At 43.2% G+C, this 23,574-nt stretch overlaps 1 protein-coding gene across 11 annotated transcripts in view; it reads right to left on the reverse strand.

Moving 5' to 3' along the window:
* The window catches only part of HDAC9 (histone deacetylase 9), a 534,753-nt gene that overhangs the window by 163,911 nt on the left and 347,268 nt on the right, over nt 1-23,574 (reverse strand). For 9 of the 11 annotated variants that reach the window (XM_069094422.1, XM_069094416.1, XM_069094421.1 and 6 more), the window contains one exon: nt 3,157-3,219. In XM_069094422.1, coding sequence (XP_068950523.1) covers nt 3,157-3,219 — 63 coding nt within the window. Of the gene's footprint in view, nt 1-3,156; nt 3,220-3,685; nt 4,319-23,574 lie in introns of those variants that run through there. The other 2 variants (XM_069094417.1, XM_069094418.1) reach the window with 2 other exon arrangements.

Below are 23,574 nucleotides of genomic sequence, written 5' to 3' on the forward strand. Positions count from 1 at the left end.
ACTGAAGAAATCAGAGGTCCTGGACCAAATGATACAGTTTTACATTAACTCAAGGAAATCTCCCAATAATTCAACAAGGTAGCCCAGATATGTTTTATTTTACCCATTTTGTAGACTGTGAAATTGTGGCAGAAAAACTGAAAATGAATTATTTCCACTACAATCGAACATCTTGTCTTCACTATAAGCCTTGACCAGAAACTCCAACCCTGACTGTTTCACAAATCCATACTGCAGTCATAAGAGAAATCAGACCAGAAGAATGCCTGAGAGAGCATCACCCCATCCCTAGCACTCAAAAATCCACTCAAAGTTCATAACCCAAATAAGGACAATCCAGTCTCAGTCCAGGAAGTGACCTGACAGGTCACCTAGTCTAACTTGCACCAAACCATGAATCTCCTGGAAAGCCACCATCCTATCTGCAGAAAACAAGTATTTCAATAGCATTCTACCTGTACAGGACACGTGTAGCTGAAATGCCAGATTCTACAAAGCACTTCACATGTCAGCCTTCCCTCAGGCCCAGGGGACCTTTTCTGGCACCTTGCCATTGAATGCTTCCATAAGTGTTTGAAGATGAGCTCTTTGGGTACTGGAACTGTTGGAGCACAGCACCTCACACATAGAAAGTGCTTAGCAAAATTGTGTTTTTATTCATATTCACAATACTCCTGTGATTTGGATGCTATTATTATCCCCATTTTTACAGATGTGGAAACTGAGACTTAAGTCAAGTGACTTGCCCCAGGTCACAGAGTGAATAAGTGTCTGAAGCAGGATTTCAACCCAGAATTTCTTGATTCCAAATCCAGAGTTCTGCCCACTATGCTACACTGCCTCTATTAGGTAGACATATAAACCATGTGAAAAATCTGGGAAGAAGAAGGCAGTTGTGATCTTTTCTACTCCAAATAAAATACAGCAAATTGAAAAACTCCTCTTCATATCAAATATCTTTGTGACTCAAAGATCTGAGTGCTGTGAGCTTTATTTCTATGGGACTCAGTTTCCTTTTGTTTGAAACAAGAAAGCTGAATTAGGATGTTTCCATTTCATGGGAAAAATTGAGCACATTCTCAAACACACTCCTCTTTCCTAGAGATCAATTGTGCTTGGGATCAAAACCACCTAAAACATCAGGGACAACCTTGGCTTAGAAAGGACCAAGAGAATGTGTTAGCACAGCATAGAAAAGCCTGGCAGCAGCTCTGTGTGGAGGGAAGTACCCCAACACCTGTCCACCGCCTGGGGCCTCGCCCATCCTGGCTGGCTGGAGCACAGCCTTCCGGAGTACAATTGCATGTCCTACACATGGAAGAAACATTCCATTTGTGGCATGAAGCCCTCAGATTGAAGAAGACACACATAGGTAAACTATGGAACAGAAGCTAATAACCAAAGGCTACTTTATGATTACATATAGTGTAGTTTAAGTCATTATTTAAGTTACAGTACTAGTCAGAATCCCCCCACTGGGTCAAATCAATTTACTTCCCAACATCTCTTTCTCTCATCAGTTCCGAGAAGAAAATGATGTCTTGTGGAGCCTTCGGGGAGGGGAGAGAAAAGATGAGGTTGTCAATTTTTTTAAAGGAAGATAGCAGGCAATCCTCAGGATGATAATCTCATTTAAATTTCAGCATCTCAAATTGTACAAAAGAGGATGTTATCTATTCCAAGTTTCAGGAGAATGCTGGGATATACTGTAGTGTCCTCTGTATATAATTACAGGTTTATTTCTTTATTTCCCATGTTAATTCCCCTAATATTCTTTTTCCTGTCCTATTACAAATCCTAAAACATCCAATACTATGTCAAATGAATTCATTTATACAGAAATCACTGCAAGGCAAGTTTAATTAGTTATATTTATGTTGAATATCAAGCATATAATAAATCATTAAAAAATATTGGGTAGACGCAATCTGACTTACAAAATAATCTCAGAAGATTAAGCTGTGTGTGCTGTCAATGGAGCGACAGCTGCTTCAAGCAAACCCAGAGGATGCCAACCTGTGGAATATTCCTTTCCCACTTAATGACACCAAACTAGCCACGTTTAACAGATAACTCAGTGGCCTGCCTAAGGTGTCCCCTAGAGCTTCATGCCGATCACCTGACATGTAGCTGAAAAGGTTTCAAGCCAATTACAGGTTGAACTGGCAAACCCTGAAACCTATTTCTTTTCCCTTGGAAATCAGCATGAAGGACTAGCCCTCAGGTTGAATCCAAAGTCCAAACACTTCATCTAGGGTGATTGCCTGGCAAATCAGTCTCTTTTACTCAAAGCAAACTGTTCAGGAAGGGCTAGAGACCAATCCCATATCTCTGTATCCCCTTCTGCACATACATGCATTCTGAGAAAACTAAGAAACAAAGCTATTTTTCCCACACGGGGCTATGCCTAGAAGTATTGGAAATCATGCACCTGTTTCCATCCCATTTCCCTGGATTTCTGGTAAATGATCCCAGCTGCATGGCTCCCCAGAAGGATCCAAAAGCCATAAAAATCAGATTCTTCTCACCCTCACAACATCTAACTTCAGGGCCCCAGACCAAAAGCACATCAGGGAGGGAGGACTGGCAGGCCCTACCACCATACAAGCAGCAAACCCATTTAGATGGGTTGGTCTATAAATAAATGGCGTTTCCCCCTGTTTTCACCTGGTAAATCCAGCTGGAGTGCCCGGCCCAGGTAGGGCGTTGTCTAAACAGGTGCCCAGAGTCCAAGCCCGCCGGCTTTACAACTACAACAACTAAAAACGACCAAACAAGCCCGGTTTGGATAAACTCACAAGGGGCCTGGCTCTCCCTTTTCTAGTCCGGACCCGCCAAGGTCCAACACTCCTGCACTTGTTGGTAACCCAGGCAGCGGAAAGCGGGGAAGGGGGGAGGGGAAGCAGCAGCCGCAGTCCCCCTGGCCGGCCCCAAGTTCTGCAAGGACTGGCTCCGGAGGGCTTCTTCTCGGTCGCATCCATTGACTGAGAGGAGAATCCGGATCAAGGAATAGAAGGTGCGGCTCTTTTCCTGGGCTGTATTTGGATAGCCGGCCGGCCCCTTTTGCCATCCCTCGCCCCCCACCCCCAGAAGTCTCTGGTCGCCAAGGAAGGAAGGGGATGGAGGCGTGGGAACCGTGCTGTGGAGGTCTCTTACCTGAGCTGATCAAGCTGTGCATTCTCTGGTGAGCCAACAGCTGCTCGCGACCAGCCACCCCATCTGAAGAAAAACAGGATTCCGCCTCGTAAATTGCCTGCAGTATATTCCAATCAGGTGGCCCTCCCTCCCGCTTCAGCTAGAGAAGATGCATCGGCTCGCCCAGGGAACTGGGGCTGGCGAGGGGAATCGCCCCTCTAGCTCGAAGTGGGGTGGGCAGGACAGCAGAGGAGAAACTTGGTGCCTCACCCCCCACCCCATCCATGCAGACATGCACTGCCCCCCACCCCTGCCCCATCTAAATGCTTCGAATTCATTGGCAACCTGCTGCAGAAGGAAAACGACCCAGGAGCTAAACAGAGAGAGAGAGAGAGAAAATTGAGGAGAGATAGCCCTTCCTGGCTCCAGTCTATCTGGGGAACCCCGAGCAGGTGGAGAACAGCCGCGCTGCCCCGGGCTTTTTTTTTGGTCTTCTCGTTGCCCCCCCCCACCCATCTTCCTCCCCATCCCACCTCCGCATGATATTTACAAGCGAAGGAAGACTAATATTAACAAGAGAAGGAAACCAAAGGAACCCGGCTTCACCAGAGGCTCTGGAGACCACAGAGACTGAGCTGAAATTACCCTCGTTCCCTCCCGGCAAGTGGTTTCGGTCCTGGTGCCTTCCTCCTCCTCTTCCTCCTCCTCCTCTTTCTCCTACTTCTCCTCCTCCCTGTGTTTGTGCGAGAGTGCGTGTGTGTGCGTGTGTGTCTGAGTGTGCGTGTGTGAGTGTGTGTGTGTGTGTGTGTGGTGTGTGTGTGTGTCTTCCCCCTTTCTCTGTCTCCGGTCTAAAGTTGGCTAAGGCGAGTGATCATCCATTTGCATATGAATCAACAACAGCCTGGCCCACAGGCAACAGAAATAGAACAATGGCCGGCCTGAGCCAAAAATAGGTCAAGCATGGCTGAGTGATTGGAGCCTGAATTAATGCATTTAAAAATACCACCGCAAACACAGCTGGCCCCAGCTCTATCTCGCCGAGCAGCATTCTCTACTGCGCAGCCTCAGAAGGAATTAACCCCTTCCTCTCGCCGGCCCGGCCTGCCTCGCTGCCTTGGGAGCTCACCGTCTGGGTGTGCACGCATGCATGCATGCATGCAGACAGACCCTTGTGCGGGGCCCACCGAGCTTGCAAAGGCACCGAAGCGGCCCCGGCAGCCGCAGGTTGGACAGGGCCCACGGGCTGTGCATTTTATTTTGGCAGTGCGGGTTCTGGTTTAAGAGACAGGCAGCAAGCCGAGGGCCAAAAGCTCCGCATTGGGGCTCTGATGCCACGGGAAGCTTTTGCTCCAGTGTGCGGTTTCTGCCTCACCCACGCACAGAATCCTGGAGTGCTATTTTTGTTGCCTCTTTCTCTGGCTGCACTGCAGTTGGCTGTGGCCCTGGAAGCTTTGCTGCCTTTCTAGTTTCAGAGCTGACAGGAGATTTATTTGGGCGAGGTGGTTTCTGGAAGCAAGAGCCCTCCCCTCTCCTCACCCCCCCCCCATCCCAGCCCAAGGGTTTATCAGGCATATCAGCTGTCCATTTCTCCAACCCCTGGGCTGTCTTAGCATCCCTTTTCAATTACATAGCCTCTCAGCTTTACTGACTGATTCTTCCGATTTCTAAATACAGAAATATGGATGAGAACTGCAGACTTGAGTAGCACATCCATTTCTCAAGAGACTTCAGTTATCTAAGAAAAGGAAAAATCTGGAAATATATGATAGATGGGCCAGTCATGAGGAAAGAGGGAAGACTAAGTTATGGATGTGCTGGGTGCTTCACTGGTCTCCTCTGAATGTGAACAGAGCGCAAGGAAATTGCCTTCCCGTCTCACCAAGTCCCTCTCTACAGTAACAATAGCTGACATTTGCTGTATTTACTTGCAATCTGCCAAGCACTTTAAATGTTGCCTTATTTTATCCTCCCAACGATTCTGTGAAGCAGGTACTTTTATTAGCCTCATTTTACAGATGAAGAAAGCTTCCAAAGATTAAGTCACCTGCCCCAATCGCATCTTCCTGAGGGCAAGTATGCATTAAACCACCCTTGTCCAAGGCAGAAGAGAAGTGAGAATCCTTGAGATAAGAAGAGTGTGAACTCATGAGTTCTGATCATCTTCCCTGGAATCCACTGGAAGAACAGACTACAGTCATCCAAGTGCTATGACCATGGATTCTGGAAAGGACTCAACAATTGCTTACCCTGTCACAGCTACCCTGTGGCTTCCCTGACCAAGACACTCTTCCCTGGCTACCACTCCCCTATGTGTTGTCTTCCCCTTTAGAATATAAGCTCCTTGAAGGGAGGAATTATCTCACTTTTATTTTCTCTGTACTCCCCAGCACCATGAACAGTGCTTGGCAAATAGTATTAAGCAAGTTTCATTTATTCATTCATTCATACAAGAATACTAATTAGTAGGTTCCAGTTGGGTTATATCAATACATCTTTGGATCAAAAAGAATAAGTATTCTTCCCAACATTTATTAACAAACAATTATTACTATTATTAACAAACAAAATGTATTCCAAAGATCATTTATACATACCTATTATTTGCATTTGACACATCTTTGTAGTTACAAATTTGGTTTTGCTTAAGCATTTAATAAATTTCTCTTAATTGAATGGCAGTACTATTGGTCATGAGTTAATAGGGGAATAAAATCACCACAACTAGGGGAACTACATGTCCTCCAACTTCTTCTGTCTATGTTCACATCTGCCCCCCTCCCCCAAAACCCACTTTGGCTGGCCCTCCCCCAAGTGTTCCACCCATTCTCACTTCTCTGTCTCTGACCCCTACATGCCCTTGAACAATGTGCCACACCTCTTCCTTCCACAGGTGTGTGGCCCTCTTCCTGCCTTCCTCCCATTCTCCCTTCCCCACTTTGGCGAGCAAATTATGTAAAAATATAGAGGTCTGCAGAGTGGTCCACTTACATAAAGCAAGAACTGTCTGTAATGCCACTAATATGCCATAGGAAAGTAATCCAGAGTAGACATAATGTTAATTACTAATGAAAAAGGTCACATTTCTCATTTGATTTCAGAGTAGCTTTGGGGACCTTAAAAGGGTCATAGAAGAAGGCAGTGAAAGAAAACACAAGGCTCTGACAAGATCCACACCACAAACATTTCATTATAGCAAGTGGAGAAAACCAAATTATCTCCATTGTATCAACTCTATATCGTCCTGGCATTTTGTACAGCTGCTGGAGTTGCCTCCATTTTCCTGAGTTTAAGTTTTCCTACAAGCCACATGACTTTGGGAAAATTATTTATCATTGTACCATTAACTGTTTTTCAGGATACAGGTGACTGACCAGAGTCTTCAAACTCTAGAAAGTCACTAAATTTTAAAATAATACCTGCTAAAAATAGTAACTGTACTTTCCTATAAAAAACCCTTGAAAATCTCTCTTTAGTATCTGCGTACCTACTGAGGGGGCCCTGGATCTGATTTGTTCTGCAGTTACAAGCCTTGCTAATAAATCACATAACTCGACTTTGTTTCCTTGGTTATCAAAAAACTACTCATGACCAAGTTAAGATGTTCTTAATTTATTGAAAATGCAAGGAGGCAATCCCGGTATATCCCTGTAGCAGCAACCACGCTTGAGTACCCAGGATTACTGCTACCAGAGGTACTTAGATCTGCTTTACTAGGAAAGATAGCTGTTCAAAGGGTCAACAATCTTTTTAATTACATTCATTAGTTCAGGGGAAAAGTCAGCACCCTGAACTTCAAAGAAAATACAAAAAAAGAAAAGAAAAGCAGAGAAATAGACCAATAGACACAGCTTCTAACTGAGAAATTAGCACAGATCAACAGACAGATCCAACTGTCTGACAAAGACAATATATACATAGTTACCAGAGAAAGAAGGAGCAACATCTGGGTTTTTCAGTCAGGAGGTTCCTTAACAGCTACTCAGAGTCTCATTTGGTCAAATCATAGGAACACTCTTCCAGTAAGTGAGCCCCAAAGCAAATTTCTAACTTCAGAGTATATATATATATATCCTTTTTAGAGCCAAAAGGCATCTCAACCCTCAACTCAGGGCCTAATTACAAATGAGCAAATGTTATGAAATCTTCCCTATCAGCAAGCATCCCCTAAGCAAGCTTCCCTTAATGGACTCCAGGTGAGGCCTATTAATGGGTGGGGAAGAACTTATATCCCATTAACATTACAACCCCAGAATATCCAAATTGCTCTGAAGACAACAAAGTCAATCCTTGTTGATCCTCATTAATTTCTGGGAGAATGGGCACAGGTGATATTAAAAAAAAAAGATTATGAAAAAGGAAGTAAATTTTACTTGTCATTAAAATGTACTTTCCCTGCTCATAATGTCTCTCTCTCTCTCTCTCTCTCTCTCTCTCACACACACACACACACACACACACACACACATATGCAATGTATTCAAATGTGTGTGTGCTCACATACATACAAACACAGTATCTCCAATCAGTCATTCAATAAGTAAGCATCTCTTCTACGATAGTATTGTGACTAGGCATACAAAGACTAAAAGAAACAGTTCCTACCCTCAAATCACTTAGTTTGTCAGTTCTCAAGAACTCCAGTGGTTCCCTAGCATTTCCAGGATCATTACAAACTCCCCTGTTTGCTTGTAAAGCCTTTCCCAGCTTGACTCTAGCCAACCATTCCTGGCCTACATGCACCTTCTTCTCTACCTGCTCTGGCTCCCCAGTGCTCTCTTGCTTGCATGTGACATTCCAGCACTGTTCCTGCAAAGCACGCCCTCCTTACTTCTGGCTTAGCATTCCTGGAGGCCTTCAAAGCTGAACTCTAGCACCCCTTCCTTTGGCAAGCCTGTTTAACCCACCTGGCTGTTTGTGCCCTGTCTCCAGATGTTTTCACATATACTTTGTATATATTTTGTGTCTGCTTCTCTATGTGCCCATTGATTACCCGATAGTATGTAAGCACTCTGAGTATGCCCAGAACCAGCTGTCACTGAGCAGCAAAAAGGCTTCATCATTCAATGTTCTTCCAACAGGAACATGGTCAGAGTTCTCTCTCAGACCAGCCTGTCTCATATAGGAGGATACTGAAGCCCAGAGGACTGATGTTACTTCCTTAAGTTGCACAGATGACAAAATCAAAATTTGAACTCAGGTCCTGAGATTTTAGGTTTGGAAAAAACTAGATTTCAGATATGGTATAAGAAAGTAAGTGAATGAACATGTCTACCACATTCGCTTCACAGAAAAGATCTCCCCAAATATTTACTATGCTGAAAATAAATGACCTGGAGATCAGAGAAATTTGGCAGCTTTTTCTTGAGGCGGTTTTTTTTTTTCAAAGCTTGTAATTAGATGGTTAAAAAACATAAGCGGATCGTGCATCTCTGTTCAACTGCCATTTTCCAAATTAGCCAGTGGGGTACATTATTAAAGAACAATTTTTAAAAAATCAAAACAATCCATCCTTGTAGGCAATTCTGGGAGCATTAGGGACCAGATCTAGGAGAGGAGGGTAGATATGCTGCCATGCACTGGGGCAGAGAAGGGGGACAGGGAGAGGAATCCAGAAATATTGGTGAGGCTTCCATGTGACAACAACCTTAGAACGAGACCAAGAGGAGACTGCCTGTCCAGGCTGGGAGGCCCCTGGCCACTGCTCCCTGATACTGCCATCTGTTCCAAAGGCCTCTCTGATTCTTTTTTTTTTGAGGGGGGAGGGTAGGGCAATCGGGGTTAGTGACTTGCCCAAGGTCACACAATGAGTGTGTCAAGTGTCTGAGGCTGGATTTGAACTCAGGTCTTTCTGACTCCAAGGCCGGTGCTCTATTCACTGCACCACCTAGCTGCCCCCTGTCTGACTCTTTAACCCTTGCCAATGGTACCCAGTTCCCCATCTGTCTTAAAACTTCTAATAATAGCTGGCATTTGAGTAGCCCTTAAAGGTTTACAAAGTGCTTTGTTATCTCATGTATTATTGAGATAATATCTGTAAATCTCTTAGCACAGTGCTTCCCCCTCATTTGCTCTTTGTTTACAGCTAGAAGAGGTCCTAGAGGCTCTTTCACAGATGAGGTAAATGACCTGCCCAGGATCACACACTAAGTAAGTGTGTGGTCCCAGTCAAAGAATCCGAGCGTGCCTCTCCTAGTCTAACCACGCTGGCACTTCCCTCTAAGGTGACTCTGTAGCAATTTTTATGGATAGTTAAATTTGCATGGTCTCACCCATTAGAATGTAAGCTTATTGAGGGCAGTGACTGCTTTTGTTTTCTCTGTACCTTCAGTACTTAGCAAGGTGGAAGACACTTAGAATTCAGTACATGTTTGCTAGTTGACTGATTAATTCCCATCCTTTCTCATTGACCCGGACCTTAGCTAATGGCACAGCCTCATCCATTCTACCTCTGGCACAGCTCTCCCATTAAGACCTTTCTCTCCCACTTTGGGTCCTCCTTCCTGGCCTATTTCAACAGCTTCCTAATAGGTCTTCTTCCATTCTGAACACTTCCATATTGATATCCCTAAAACAGATCTGATCCTGTCACCCCCTACTGAAAAATCTTCACGGACTCCCTACAGCCTCTTGTATAAAAGAGAAATCCCTTCACCTGGAGCCCTAGAACCTCTGGGTCCCAGTTTTCTACCATATTACCCTTCTTTGCCTGCGCTCTGCTAGAGTCAAATTAGCATAAGTGATTGGCCATCTCCTGCCCACAGGCCTTTGCAAGGTCTGTCTTCCACATCTAGAATTCACTTTCTACTCTCACCTAGTTTCCTTCCAAGCAGACCTCGGCTGCCACTTCCAATATCAGGCCTTTTCTTATTCTCTGTAGTTGTCAATGCTGACTAATCTATGTATGGACAGCTTATGTCCCCTCCCCCAATAAAATGTACTCCTTTTGAGGGCAGGAGCTATCTCTCTTTTTGTGCCTGTCTTTCTGTTTCCAGGACCTAGCATGGTACCTTGCCCACAGTAAAGGTTTAATAATAGTTTGTTGAATTGAACTAAAAGAATTTAAGGAAAAAGAAACACCTAAGCCGAGAAAACTGAAATATAATCCACTTCCTCCTAAGTAACAAACACCAAGCTATTTATATATTGATTTTCTTTTCTAAGTGGTATCTTTTCAGAGCTTCTGTTTCCCATTACATTATGGAACACCAGACCCAAGGCACTGGCTAATTCCTTTTAGGTTTCATAAAGTCTGGGTTGTCAAGACAGTGTTCAGGCCAGCTCTGAGACAAAAGGCTATCTTTGGATATATGGCTGTGAAAGCATCCTCAGGAGAATTCCAGCTCCTCAGACACAGCCTCCTGACGCTGCATTATTGATGGTATTCAAGCCTCTCACTTGATTTGTCACTGGCCCTGACTGCAGAGAAGTTAGGGCCCTTCTTACAGAGAGGAACGCGTAGAAAATGACGTATTTTTGGACTTGTTAGTGAGAAGGGGTTTCAGTCGATTCCTTTTATTACTAAATGATACTTTTCTCCCCATCCCAAATATCTAGAAACTGGGGGACAGGACCCAAAGCAGACAGAAAGAGCTGGCATGATTGCTGCTTTAAAGTCTGTCTTGAGAGAAAGAAAAAAGACTTTGTCTTTACCTCAGAACTAGGAACAATGGGTAGAAAGTTCAGAGACCTGACTTTGGCTCAAAGTACAATAAAACTTCTTAACAACTAGAATCACTGAGGAACAGGACAAGCTACATGGGGAGCTGGGGGGCTCCCCCTTATTGGATGTCTTCCAGTAAAGGCTAGGTGACTTCTGTCAGGTTTCTCCAGGGCTTTCTTTGCTAATCTGACCCAGTTCTTCTATAAATGCCCTCTTCCCTGGTCACCTGCTAAACATTCTGCATTTTGAATATGTAGAGAAAGAGAAAAAAAAAACCTCTCAAGACCACAGCATTTTCTTTGCTTGGAATTTAAACAATCAAATATCTGAACTTTCAAAGAACCAACATTCCAAGCTTCCCATGGAGATTAAGCATTCTTCTACTCCAGGACAGGTGCCATTTGTGACAGAGAAACCATTTCAAAAGCCAGAGCAATTCTCCCAGTGCTCTTAACCTGGCCCCTGTAAGTCCAGGCTGGCTCAGGTCCCAGTTCCTCTACAGGACACACAAGACACTGCTCCCTTTTCATCAGTATCAAAACTACAGTGTGAGGTATCTCAGCTGACATCCTGAAGGACTTAACGCAATGCCAGCTGATTGTGTCAATCAATCAGTCAATTGGCCTATTATGTGTCAGGAACTGTGCATAGCACTGGGGATACAAATAGAAGTAAAGACAGCCTCTGCCTTCAAGGAGCTGATTGTCTAATGAGGGAGACAACCTGCAAACAAATATACACAAGACAAGTTATATACAGGACAGATAGTGACAAATGGACAAAGAGAAGGCCTTGGAACTTTGAAGATGGGCCCCACATTGATGTGTTTCCCAAATCAAAGAGAAACTTGGGGAGGGGCAATGAGGGTGAGGACACTAGGGTCTCTTTAAATTTGGCTCAAGGATAATGGGGCACCACTTTTATTTATTTAAAGTCACCCATCCACCACGAGGGTCAATGTTGGTTAAGACATTTGGTAGAGACATAAGCAGGTCACAAAAATCTCACCATCTTGGGTCCTTCTCTTCTGGGATTCTAAGTATCATGCATTATCTTGAGATCAAGGGTCACTATTGTAGAATACTTTGAAGAAAGAGACAGATCAAAAGAGCTGGACTTGGGATGAAGAAACCCAGAATTCAATTTCTGCCTCTTAATAACTTGCTCCCATTTTTCATCAAAAGCTTAACTTGAACCCAGATCTTGTTCGCTCCTCTCTCCACCCAGCCCCTCTGACTCTCCCAAGCCAAGTACCCACTGTCAGAGTGATTCACTTCAATCTATTTCAGGAAACCTGCCAGAGAAGATAAGCTGCTGCTGTTAGCTCAAGTCATTCCTCACTCCTTACCCAGCTGTAAGCTCTCCTCCTCCCAGAAATTACTTTGCATATATTTTGTGCCTGGCATGCAGTAAGTGTTTCATACTTGATATTGATAGATTTTCTATATACATATAATATTCCCTCCAATAGAATATAAGTTCCTTGAAGGCAAGCATTTTTTGCCTTTGTTTCTCCATTCCACAACAGATGCTTAATAAATGGTTCTTAATTGGTCTAAAGCAGGAATTTTTAACCTAGGGTCTGTGAACTTTAAAAAAATATAGATATTTTGATAACTATATTTCATTGTAACTGTCATCATTATAATTGCTACAATGTCTATTTCCTTGTACTTATAATTGCTATTTATTATAATTTGTAATCCTTTATGCATTAAAAAAAAGGTGACCCTGAGAATGGCTCCATAGGCTTCACCAGATTGCCAGCTGGGTCCAGGACACACAAAAGTTTCACAAATGCCGATCCAGGGCACTGGCCAGAGGCAAGCAGATGGAGATGGTACCAAAGGGGAATCACCAGTGAAAGGCGACATTCCATCCCTAATCTGATTTCAGTTCTCTGCCACTTGCCTGAAAACTCCTCTTTCTGCAAAGCGAGGCCACTTCCGAAATCACAGCTTCTGGCCATAACCAGCATTTGTTCAATTCAGTAGAATCATTTTCTCCAGGACTAGCACCACAGCTCGCTAGACCTTGCTCATAGGAGGTGCTTGGCTGGTAAAACAACCCTGCCTCAAAGCTCACTTCACCTGGACTGAATTACCACAGAGATGTGGTGGATCAGACCCATTGGCTGTTCTGCCTTGATGGGGCAAAACCGTAAAAGCTCCTACGGTCGGACATGAAGAGCCAAACTCATGTGAATGAAACACTCGGTTCCAGTCATCTCCCAGAGCACAAGGGAGACTTCTTCCAATCACTTTGCCTTTTAATGGCAAGACTGGATTTGTGTTCTATAGACACAGCATTTTCCCTGAGCTAATGTTTTCCTTTTATCTGTCAGAGATGGTCTATTTAAAAATCAATAGGCTAACATTAGTTACTTCACCCGAAGCAATAACAAGCTATTCTTTGTAATGAAGTGGGGCCCTGAGCATTTTCATTTTGGCTATGCCTGGAGGGAATCATCAGCGGCTCTTGCAGAAGGAAAAGAATCTTTTGGAGCCCAATGCCTTGTCATTTTCAAATATAGACCTTTCTCCCCTAATTGTTGCTCACCCAGTGCTGGTCACCGAATTATTAACTTTTCAGGGATAATACATGTAGGTCAATGAGCCCAACTGCCTTTGAAGAGGTTGGGGAGGCATTTGGAATGTGCTGGAGGTCATGCTGAACACTTGGAATGGCCCAGTCTTGGTAGAGTCCTGGTATTATATATACATGTTGTCTCCAACAACAGAATGTAAACACTTGGGGACTTTGATTCTTACCTTTGGAGTAAGAAATGACTTCAGAAGGATCCTCAGTGCCAGTAACACCTTCATCATTGTCAACCAATCAATAAACATTAATTAAGCACCTACTATGTTCCAGGACCTGAGCTAAGTCATGGTGTTACAGAAAGAGGCAGAAGACAGCCCCTGCCCTTGAGGAGCTTACAATCTAAAGGGCACCACATGCAAACAAACATATACAAAGCAAGCTGTATAGGTGATAATTAGGAAATGATCAACAGAAGGAAAAGGGGTTGGGGAAGGCTGCTAATGAAAGACGGGATCTTAGCTAGGACTTATAGGAAGCCAAGAGGCATAGCTGATGAGCAAGAGGCAGGGGCGGGAGCCAGAGAACATGCCAAGAGTTGAGAGAGAGAGGGTGTTGTTCAGGTAATAGCCAGAAGATCTGTGACGCAGGGAGTCATAGTTAAGAAGACTAAAAGTCAGGAGAAGGGAGCTGACAAAGGCAGTAAATGCCAAACACTGGAAACTGAAGGCAGTGACTGTTTCTTTTCTGTTTGTCTTTGTATACCAGGGCTTAAGCACAGGGGCTGGCATATGTAAGACTCTGGATAAATACTTATCCATTCATTAATAAGTAACTGTTTCATCAATTATTTTCATTCTTTTGAAGAGCTGTTCTCTTTCAGAATGTAAGTTCTGTGTGGTCAGTAATCATTTTCCCCCTTTGTATCCCCAGCCCAGCATCTACAGCATAATGGATGTTTAGGATGTATTTGCTGATTGCTAGATCTGCACAGAACATGATTCCTCTCTACTCAGTTTTCTCTCATTGCTCAGACTTTTTTTTGTTTTTGTGCCAGAGCTCAGACCTAGGAATAATGGGCAGAAAGTGCTGAGAGACAAATTTCGGTTTGATATGAGGAAAAATCTTCCTAATAATGAGTGCCCTGGAAAAGTGGCCTGGGCTGCTTAGAGAGGTGGTAAGTTCCCCTTACTAGAAGTTTTCAAGTAATTAGACCTGGGATCCAAATCTAGATCTTTAGACCTTAAATTCAAAATACTTGTCATCTTACCATGCTGCCCCTGTAATTGAGAATCCGTAAGAAAAAAAAATAAAAGCCTCTGAGTAGCTAAAACAGCTATTATCATATAGATACCCCTTGATCCAGAAGGGAAACTCTCAGAATCTCATACACAGTCTATTCATTTTACTTTAGACACGTTCTTTAAAACCTTACAGAAGGCTAGAAGCCAGAAACAGAAAAAAATTATCGCTATAAATACAGAACCACTGAAAACAAGGGAAAATAACCTCTGAATGTCTGCCATTGAGAGAGTAAACTAATCAACCAACCACTCTGTGCTCGGCCCTGAGGATGAAACAGGCGAGTGGGAAAGAGTCCCTGTCCTCTGGAAGTTTACATTCTATGGAGGGAGATGGCACGCACAAATGTACTCTGTCATCAGAATTCCTATCCATCCTTCACCCCAACTCAAATGTTACTAGTTGTTTGTTTTAGGTAGTGAAAAAAAGTCATGTTTTATAGTCAATGACTGAAAAAAGTAATGAAAAAGCATGCATAGTTCTCCCTTTTGTAAGGGAGAGGCTTACCAGATATAACCTTCCCTGAAGAAAAAACAACAGCAAACAACAGTGCACCTGAAGGCTCCAGTTAAAACCCAGCTAAAAAGCTAAAACTGCTGACTGAAAAGAACTATAGAACCAGGGTGGCAGCATGCAGAGAGCCACCCAGCTGAACTCCCCCCACATTCCCCTCCGAACAGCTTGAAAATCATTCCTCACATCAAATTCTAGCCCAGCAAAGCCAACGAAAGTTTGGGGTGAGACATTTTTCCTAGCTTAAAACAATGTAAGAGATCACAGGAGAGATCTGTGACACCAGCATGGGGGCCAGCCCAGAGCACACATGGACTACAGCAGCACCAACAACTTGGAGAGTTTAAGCCCAGGGATAAGGTAAGGAGTGGGGTGAGATAACTAGTCAAAAATAGATTTCTAGGGACCCTTTGCTGGTACTGGTTACAGCAGGGGCTGATTGGCAACTCTATTGCCCATATGCAGTTCCAAGAAGGACAGCAGGTCTTGTGGCGCATGCTTATAAGGGAGCAGAGGCCCTGGTGACAGTTCCAAAGTAAAGGGGAGGTCTAGTACTTGAGGCTACAGGGAACCACAGGTCCTTCCTGGGTAAAGGCCAGAGTGCAGACCAGGAGAGCAGGGATCACGTCCCTCCCAGGATCCTTGAAGCACTGAAAACTTCCAGACATCCAGAACTAGTTCTGAAACAGCAGCAAGAAAAGGCCTGAAATCTGGGACAGTGTTTTACCACCTCCAGGTGAGCAGAACCCAAGTTCATAATAAAATTCAAAATCAAGAAATAAGCTGCAAAAATGAACAAACAACCAAAAAAAAAGACCATAAAAAGCTACTACCATGGCAGAGAAGTCCAAGATACTATCTCAGAAGAAGACAGCAATGCAAAAATACCTATAAAGCAAAAGTCCAACAAGAATTCCTAGAAGAGTTAAAGAAAGAGATAAGTTATGGAGGAAAAATTGAGAGAAAAAACCAGAGTGAGGCAAGAAATTTATGAAAGGAGAATTAATAGCTTGGTAAAAGACACACAAAAAAATACCGAAGGAAATAACATCTTAAAAAATAGAACTGGCCTATTGGTAAAAGAGGCATGAAAATTCAACAAGGAAAAGAACTCCTTATAAAGCAAAATTGACCAAATGGAAAAAGATGTACAAAAGCTCACTGAAGAAAATAATTCCTTAAAAAGTAGAATTGGGCAATTGGAAGCTAATGACTCTATGAGACATCAAGAAACAATAAAACCAAGTGAAAAGAATGAAAAATAGAAGAAAATGTGAAATATCTCATCAGAAAACTGACCTGGAAAATAAAATAAGGAGAAATAATTTAAGAACAGATAACCTGAAAGCCCATGATTTTTAAAAAAGAGCCTAGATATCATATTTCAGAAAATAATAAAGGGAAACTGGACCCATACCTTTTATCCACAGGGTAAAATAGAAATTAAAAGAACCCCCTGCGGGGAAGCTAGGTGGCACAGTGAATAGACCACTGGCCCTGGAGTCAGGAGAACCTGAGTTCAAGTTCAGCCTCAGACACTTAACACTTACTAGCCATGTGACCTTGGGCTAGTCATTTAACCCCAATTGCCCTGCCTTCTCCCCTTCAAAAAAAAAAGGAAAAAAATGAACCCACTGGTCACCTCCTATAAAGAGATTCCAAAATGAAAACTCCTAGAATATTAGAGTCAAATTCCAGAACTCCCAGGTCAAGGAGAAATATTGTAAGTAACCAGAAAAAGAAAATTAAATATCATAAAGCCATAGTCAAGATCACACAAGATTTAGCAGGTTCCACATTAAGGGACCAGAGGAATTGGAATATAATATTCTAGAAGGCAAAGGAGCTAGGATTACAACCAAGAATAACCTAACCAGCAAAAATGAGTATCATTCTTCAGGGGGGAAATGGATATTTAATGAAATAAAGAACTTTCAAGCATTCTTGATGAAAAGACCAGAGCTGAATGATTTTGACATTTAAGCACAAGATTCAAGTTTGGCATTTAAACACAAGACTCAAGAAAAGCATAAGAAAGGTAAAAATGACAAAGAAGTCCTAAAGGACTCAAAATAAAGTGAAACTCTTTACCTTTCTCTATGGGAAGATGATGCATGTAACCTTTATTATTATTATGAGGGCAGTTAGAAGGAGTCTACATAGAAAGAGGGCATGAGTGCAAGTTGATCATATTGGGATGATATTTTAAAAAGGGATGAGAAAGAGGGATGCACTGTGAGAAAGAGGTAGAACAGGGAAATTTTCTCATATAAATGAGACGTGCCAGGAAAAGCTTTTATACAGTGGAGGGAAAGTGCGAGGGTGGGGAATGCTTGAACTTCACTCTCATCAGAATTGTTTTAAAAACACACACATGTATACACACACACACACACACAATCTGCTGGATATAGACATCTATTTTACCCAATGGGGAAACAGGAGGAGAAAGGAATAAGAGATGGAAGTTGGGGATGAGAAAAAGGTGGTTGGGTAAAGGAAGGATAGATAGGTAGCAAAACAGGCTTTTGGAGAGGGACAGGATACAAAAAGAGAAAGAAGGAAAAATAGAAGAAAATAGGATGGAGGGAAATACACAATTAGTAATCATAACTATGAATGTGAATGGGATGAATTCATCCATACAATGGAAGCGGATGGCAAAATGTATTAGAGACCAGAATCCAACAATATGTTGTTTACAAAAGACACACTTGAAAAACAAAAGACTCTCACAGAGTTAAAACAAAGGCCTAGAGCAGAATCTATTATGCTTCAGTTGAAGTAAGAAAGGGAGGGGTAGCAAGCATGATCTCAAACAAAGCAAAAGCAAAAATAGACCTAATTAAAAGAGATAATCAGGGAAACTACATTTTGCTTAAAGGTATCATAGATAATGAAGTAATATTAAAAAAATTATAGCAAACTTCTCTGATAAAGGCTTCATTTCTCGAATATATAGGAAACTGAGTCAAATATATAAAAATGAGAGTCATTCCTCAATTGAGAAATGGTCAAAGGATATCAACAGACAGTTTTCAGAAGAAATCAAAGCTATTGATAGTCATATGAAAAAATGCTCCAAATCACTATTAATTAAAGAAATATACATTAAAACAACTCTGGGATACCACTTCATACTTAATCAGAAATGACAAATATTGGAGGGGATGAGGGGAAATGGGTATACTAGTAAAATGGTAGAATTATGAACTGGTCCAACCATTCTGGACAATAGTTTAGAATTTTGCCTAAAGGCTATAAAACTATGCATACCTTGTGACTCAGCAATGCCACTACTAAGTCTGTAATCCAAAGAGATGAATGAAAAAGAAAAAGAACCTATATGCACAAAAATATTCATAGCAGCTCTTTTTGTGGTGGCAAAGAACTCGAAATTTAAAGGATACTCATGAATTGGGGAATGGTTAAACAAGTTGTGGCATGTCATTGTGTACTATTGTGCTATAAGAAATGATGGGGGTGGGGGTGTCATGGTTTCAGAAAAACAAGGGAAGGCCTATATGAAGGAAGCAAAGGAAAATGAGAAGTGGGAAGTCATTGTGCACAATAACTGTAATGTTGTACTGATAATCTTTTGGCTAATCTGTTCAATGCTATTATTTGAGACAATTTGAATAGACTCATGATGAAAAAAAAAGCCTTTCATACTCCAGAGAGAGAATTGATGGCCTCTGAGTACAAGTTGAAATGTATTTTTCTATCTTTATTTTTTTTTTTGCAATACGGCTAATATGGAAATGTTTTGCATTATTTCACCTGAATAATTTATATAATTTTGCTCAACTTCTTGATGGGCAGGGGGACTGGGAAGGAAGGAGAGAATATGGAACTCAAATTTGTAAAACTAATAAAAAGGAGGAGGGGGAAGGAAGAGGAGGAGGAGGAGGAGAATGACTGACGAGTTTAGAACTTGAGGACTTTAGCCTTTACTTTCAGGGAGAGGTTTGTCATTCACAGTCTGCTTAGTGGATGGTGGAGAGGGTATTGAGGCCTGATAATAACTTGGTAACTAAAGGGCATGTTAACAACTTTGATGAGGAGCCACTCATCAAAGAATAACAGAGACATAATGACCAATATGGTCCAGCACAGATAGGATGCCCTATGAAGAGCTGAAAAGATGCAGTGACCAGAGAAGAACAGAATCCATTGTGTTCAGCTCTACCAAGTCCATGATCAAGTGCAAAGGCTCCTCAATCAACTGTACGAATTTGATCCAAAGTGTCATCTATGCACAAAGGAATACACATTTTAAAGGAGCTTCTCCCACATGCATTATTACCACAAGGCTCCTAGGGGGTGCAGTAGGCAGAGTTTGGGACTTGAAGGAAGTCCCAAACTTAACTCTGTGACTTTGGATGAGTCATTAAAACTCTTTCTGTTTCATCATCTGTAAAATAAAGGGGTTGACCTGGGTGGCCCCCAAAGTCCCTTCTACCTTTAAGTCTATAATCTTATGTCTGTCAATTATACAGAAATGCTTTCATCATTTTCCCATCCACATGGTACCTGCCAACAATGAGCAAAGCATAGTCCATCAGGCTGGCATCACAGGGGACAGTGGATTAGATTTACAGCAGATGTCGTTTGTGGCAGACACAGGTCCAGGGTCTCACAGCCACAAAGCTTCATTACTGAAGGAGAAGTCCCTTCAGTGAGACATTTCTTCTGTGAGGTGAGGACCTGTTTACATAACAAGCTAAGTCACTTGGGCGATCTGTGGTGTCCTGATGCACCTGCAAAGGATGGAGGTGGGAAGGAGGTGCTGCCCCCCAGGGTAGAAACTGAACAGGAGATGCTTTATGCTGAGGCTTTGCTGGGTCGCTCTTTGTTTGTTTGGGTGGCCACATTTCACTTACAAAATAATGCTTTCTCAACCCCCGCTGCAGAGACAAAAGCATGCTGATAAGCATAATCTGCTCCATTGCTTCTAAGAAGCTCTCTACCTCCATAAATATTAATTTTTCAATGTCTCCAGCTGCTTAAAATTCATCAGTGCTGAAGCTATGGGACTGAGGCATGAGCAGTCTCATATCTTAACTTCTAACAAGTCAGAAGATCCTCGGGTACAAGCCCAGAAGTGGAGAGGGGCTGGAGTGGGGGTCGAGGGGAGAGAAGAGAGAAGGGCAAGAGGAAAGAAGGAACCCGGGTTCGACCCTTGGCTTTGCTGATAACTAAGTTGAGCAGATCACTGCATCTAGCTGGCCCTCAGTTGCCTTATCTGAGAAAGGTGGACCAGATGGTGAAGGCAGGAACATGAGGGGATGGCAGCAGAAGAGAAGAGAAAATCATGAAGATGTAGGAGGGAGGGGAGGGGAGGGGAGGGGAGGGGAAAAATAGGAGTGTGCTTCCTGCCCCAAATGGCCTTTTTTTTAAACCCTTAAGAAGAGGTCCTTAAAAACATCTATTCGAAATTATCCAAGACATTTTCAGCCTGTATGTATGTGTGTTGTGTGTGTCTATATACATATATGTGTGTATATGTGTGTTATTATACTTGCAATGAGTCACACACACAATCCCCAAAACAAAACACACACATTTTGAGGTGATTTTTTTCTATATAGCAAAAGTTTCTGCAGATCGACATACTTCTCATCCTGTATACCTACTCCCATCTTCCTCCCAAGGAAGGGAAGACCATCATTTTTTTCTGAACCTGTGATTCCTTTGGTGGACATTCCCAGTACTAATGTTTCTGATTCCCAAGGTCCACATGTGTCTCCCTTCCAGAGGTGTCTCTCTCACCTTCTACCTGGACTGTGACAGTACTTTTCTCACTGGCTCTCTCCAGCTCAGGGCCATCCTCTAACTTCATTTAAACCAGGTCTGGCCATGGTGCCCCACCCCCACTCCCATTCAATAAACTCCCCTGGTACCCCATGAAATTCAGAACCACCGCCCCTCCAAATGTGCACATGGGCCATTTGCGAGGACCTCTGGTAGTGCTCCTGAGCTCCTACTGGTCTGCTCAGCCCCAGCTGCACACACAGAGGCTGGACCCTTGCCACTTAGGCCCTCTTGGAGAACCGAGAATAATAACCAAGTCACCAACACAAAATCCTGCCTGGCTGTTAGAATCCTCCATTCCCTGCCCCCTCCTCCCTTCCCAATCTTCTTACACCTTATTCCCCTCTTCATATTTGTTGATCCGAGGAAACTCGGTTTTCTCATTGTTCCTCAATCTAGACTCTCCCTATCCTGAGTCTCTGCCTTTTCATTAGTCACCCTCTATGCTAGGGGCAGGGAGGTGATGCCATAGCACACAGAATGCCAGGCCTGAAGTCAGGAAGGCTCCTCTTCCTCAGTTCAAATCCAATCGCAGACAATTCCTTGCTGTGTGACCCTGGGTATGTCATGTCAATTAACCCTATTTGCCTCAGTTTCCCCATCTGTAAAATGAGTTGGGGTAGGAAATGACAAACCAACTCCAGTATCTCTGCCAGGAAAACCCCAGAGTCACAGAGAATCAGAGCCGACTGAAGAACTGAACAAGCACTTGGTTTTCTATCCTTCCTGACTCCCCTGGTCTCCTTCTAGACACAGATCAAAGCCTACCTACAGCAGGAAGCCTTACCAGGCATCCACTAATTCTGGGGCCTTCCCTCTGAGATCACCTCCACTTTATCCTTCCTATGTCTTGTACGTACATAGTGGATTGCATATTGTCTCCCTTGTTAGACTATGAGCTCCTTGAAGGCAGGAGCTAATATGTCCAGTGCTTTGTATAGTGCCTGCCCCTGCTTGGTGACTGACTGACTGACTGACTGACTGACCAGAACAAATCAGCAGGCATAATCAGCAACTCATTCTTTAAGAGTCACCTGGGACCCTGATCAGTTAAATGACATACCAAGGTCACAGATGATCTTTGTAAATCAGCGGGAGTTGTGAAACATGTCCTACATGGTTTTTTACTATGCTAAGTGCCAAAGATGGAACAATCCCTACTCTCAAAGAGTTTACATTGTAATGTCTTGTCAGAGGTTAGACTTGAACCTGCATCTTTCTGACTCAGAGACTGGAACTCTGTCCACTAGAGTACAGATTGCTTCTCTAATGCATTGGATATGACCAAAAGTCATAAGAGAAGTGCTTACATACATGTATGTATGTGTGTGTGCGTATAAATGTCAGTGTGAACACTCACACACAGACATATTTGGGGATGGCATCTTTTGACCCCACCTTATTTTCAGTTGTCAACTTTGGATTTCTTTGGGTTGGACCCAGAGACCCTTTCTCTAGAGACTTTAAAGGAAAATCAGGGGCTGCGAGAATGATCAGTGGTGTCCCAGGGAGGGGAGGGGAGGAGAGGCACCCCACCCCCACTCCCACACCAGTTACAAGGCTGGCATTTTTAATCTGTGTTTTCATCTCTCACAGAGACTCTATACCATGCATCCAAAAAAAAAAAAAAAAAGGCAAGGCGTTGCCAAGTCTCTCCATTGGGGTAAAACACAGAGACAGAAATAGCCCTGCTGGAACATGAGACCCTTCCTCAATGTCTCTGCATGGGAAGGATAAGTGGTGAGCAAGCACTGACTTTTACCATATAGAAGAGATCAGGTCATAACGTTCATCCCCCCGTCCTCTAGCCTTCATCCCCATTATATAGGATGGAGAAATTGTTAGAGTTCAACTTAGAGTCAAAAAGACTGTCTTGGAATACCACTTCAGATAGCAGCTGTGTGGCCAGGGGCCCACTCTAAGCCTCAGTGTACTTATCTATAAAATGGAGGTAATAATGTCACCCAACTCAAAGGGTGAGTGTGAAGATCACATGGGATGCTGGAGACAAGGCCACTGGTGGTAAGTAGAAACCGCCCCCCCCCCAGTACTCCCCAGCCTCCACCCCAGGGAGCTGCTCTGATCCTGTGACTGACCCAGGAAAAGCAGCCCAGTTGTCTCCTCTAGGAGGCAGAAGGGAGATGGCAAAGGCCAAAAAGGACCAAGTCTTCCTCCCAGGCCGGTTTTAGGAAGACTGCAGTACTCTATTATACTAGTGTGATAAAGGCTACCATGATAGCATTTGCTTTAGGGCTATAGCATTTATAGTTGGGAGAGTCCAGTCCATTCTATCTCCTCATTAAACCCAAGGGCATGAGCTAGGGTCTGAGAGGGGTCACACAGGTGGTCAGTGAGCAGCACAACGGGGGATAGGAAACCTCAAAATGTGATGGTCTTCCTATGGAGTCATAAACCTGGAGCTAGAAAGTCCCTTAGAAGTCATCCAATCCAAACTCCCCCCACCCCACAAATAAAAAAATATGACAGAGAGGGAAGGGTATACAGGAGGGAGAAGGAAGATTTGAACTCAGCACCTCTGAATCCAAATCCCGGCTTCTCTTCTCTGCACCATGTGGTCCAAGGATATGCAGTTATCCCTTGCCAAGTGG

The sequence above is a fragment of the Petaurus breviceps genome, unplaced genomic scaffold (genome assembly GCF_028583685.1).
Source record: "Petaurus breviceps papuanus isolate PSGF00001 unplaced genomic scaffold, PetGlider_PUasm1.0 218, whole genome shotgun sequence".
Lineage (NCBI taxonomy): Eukaryota > Metazoa > Chordata > Mammalia > Diprotodontia > Petauridae > Petaurus > Petaurus breviceps.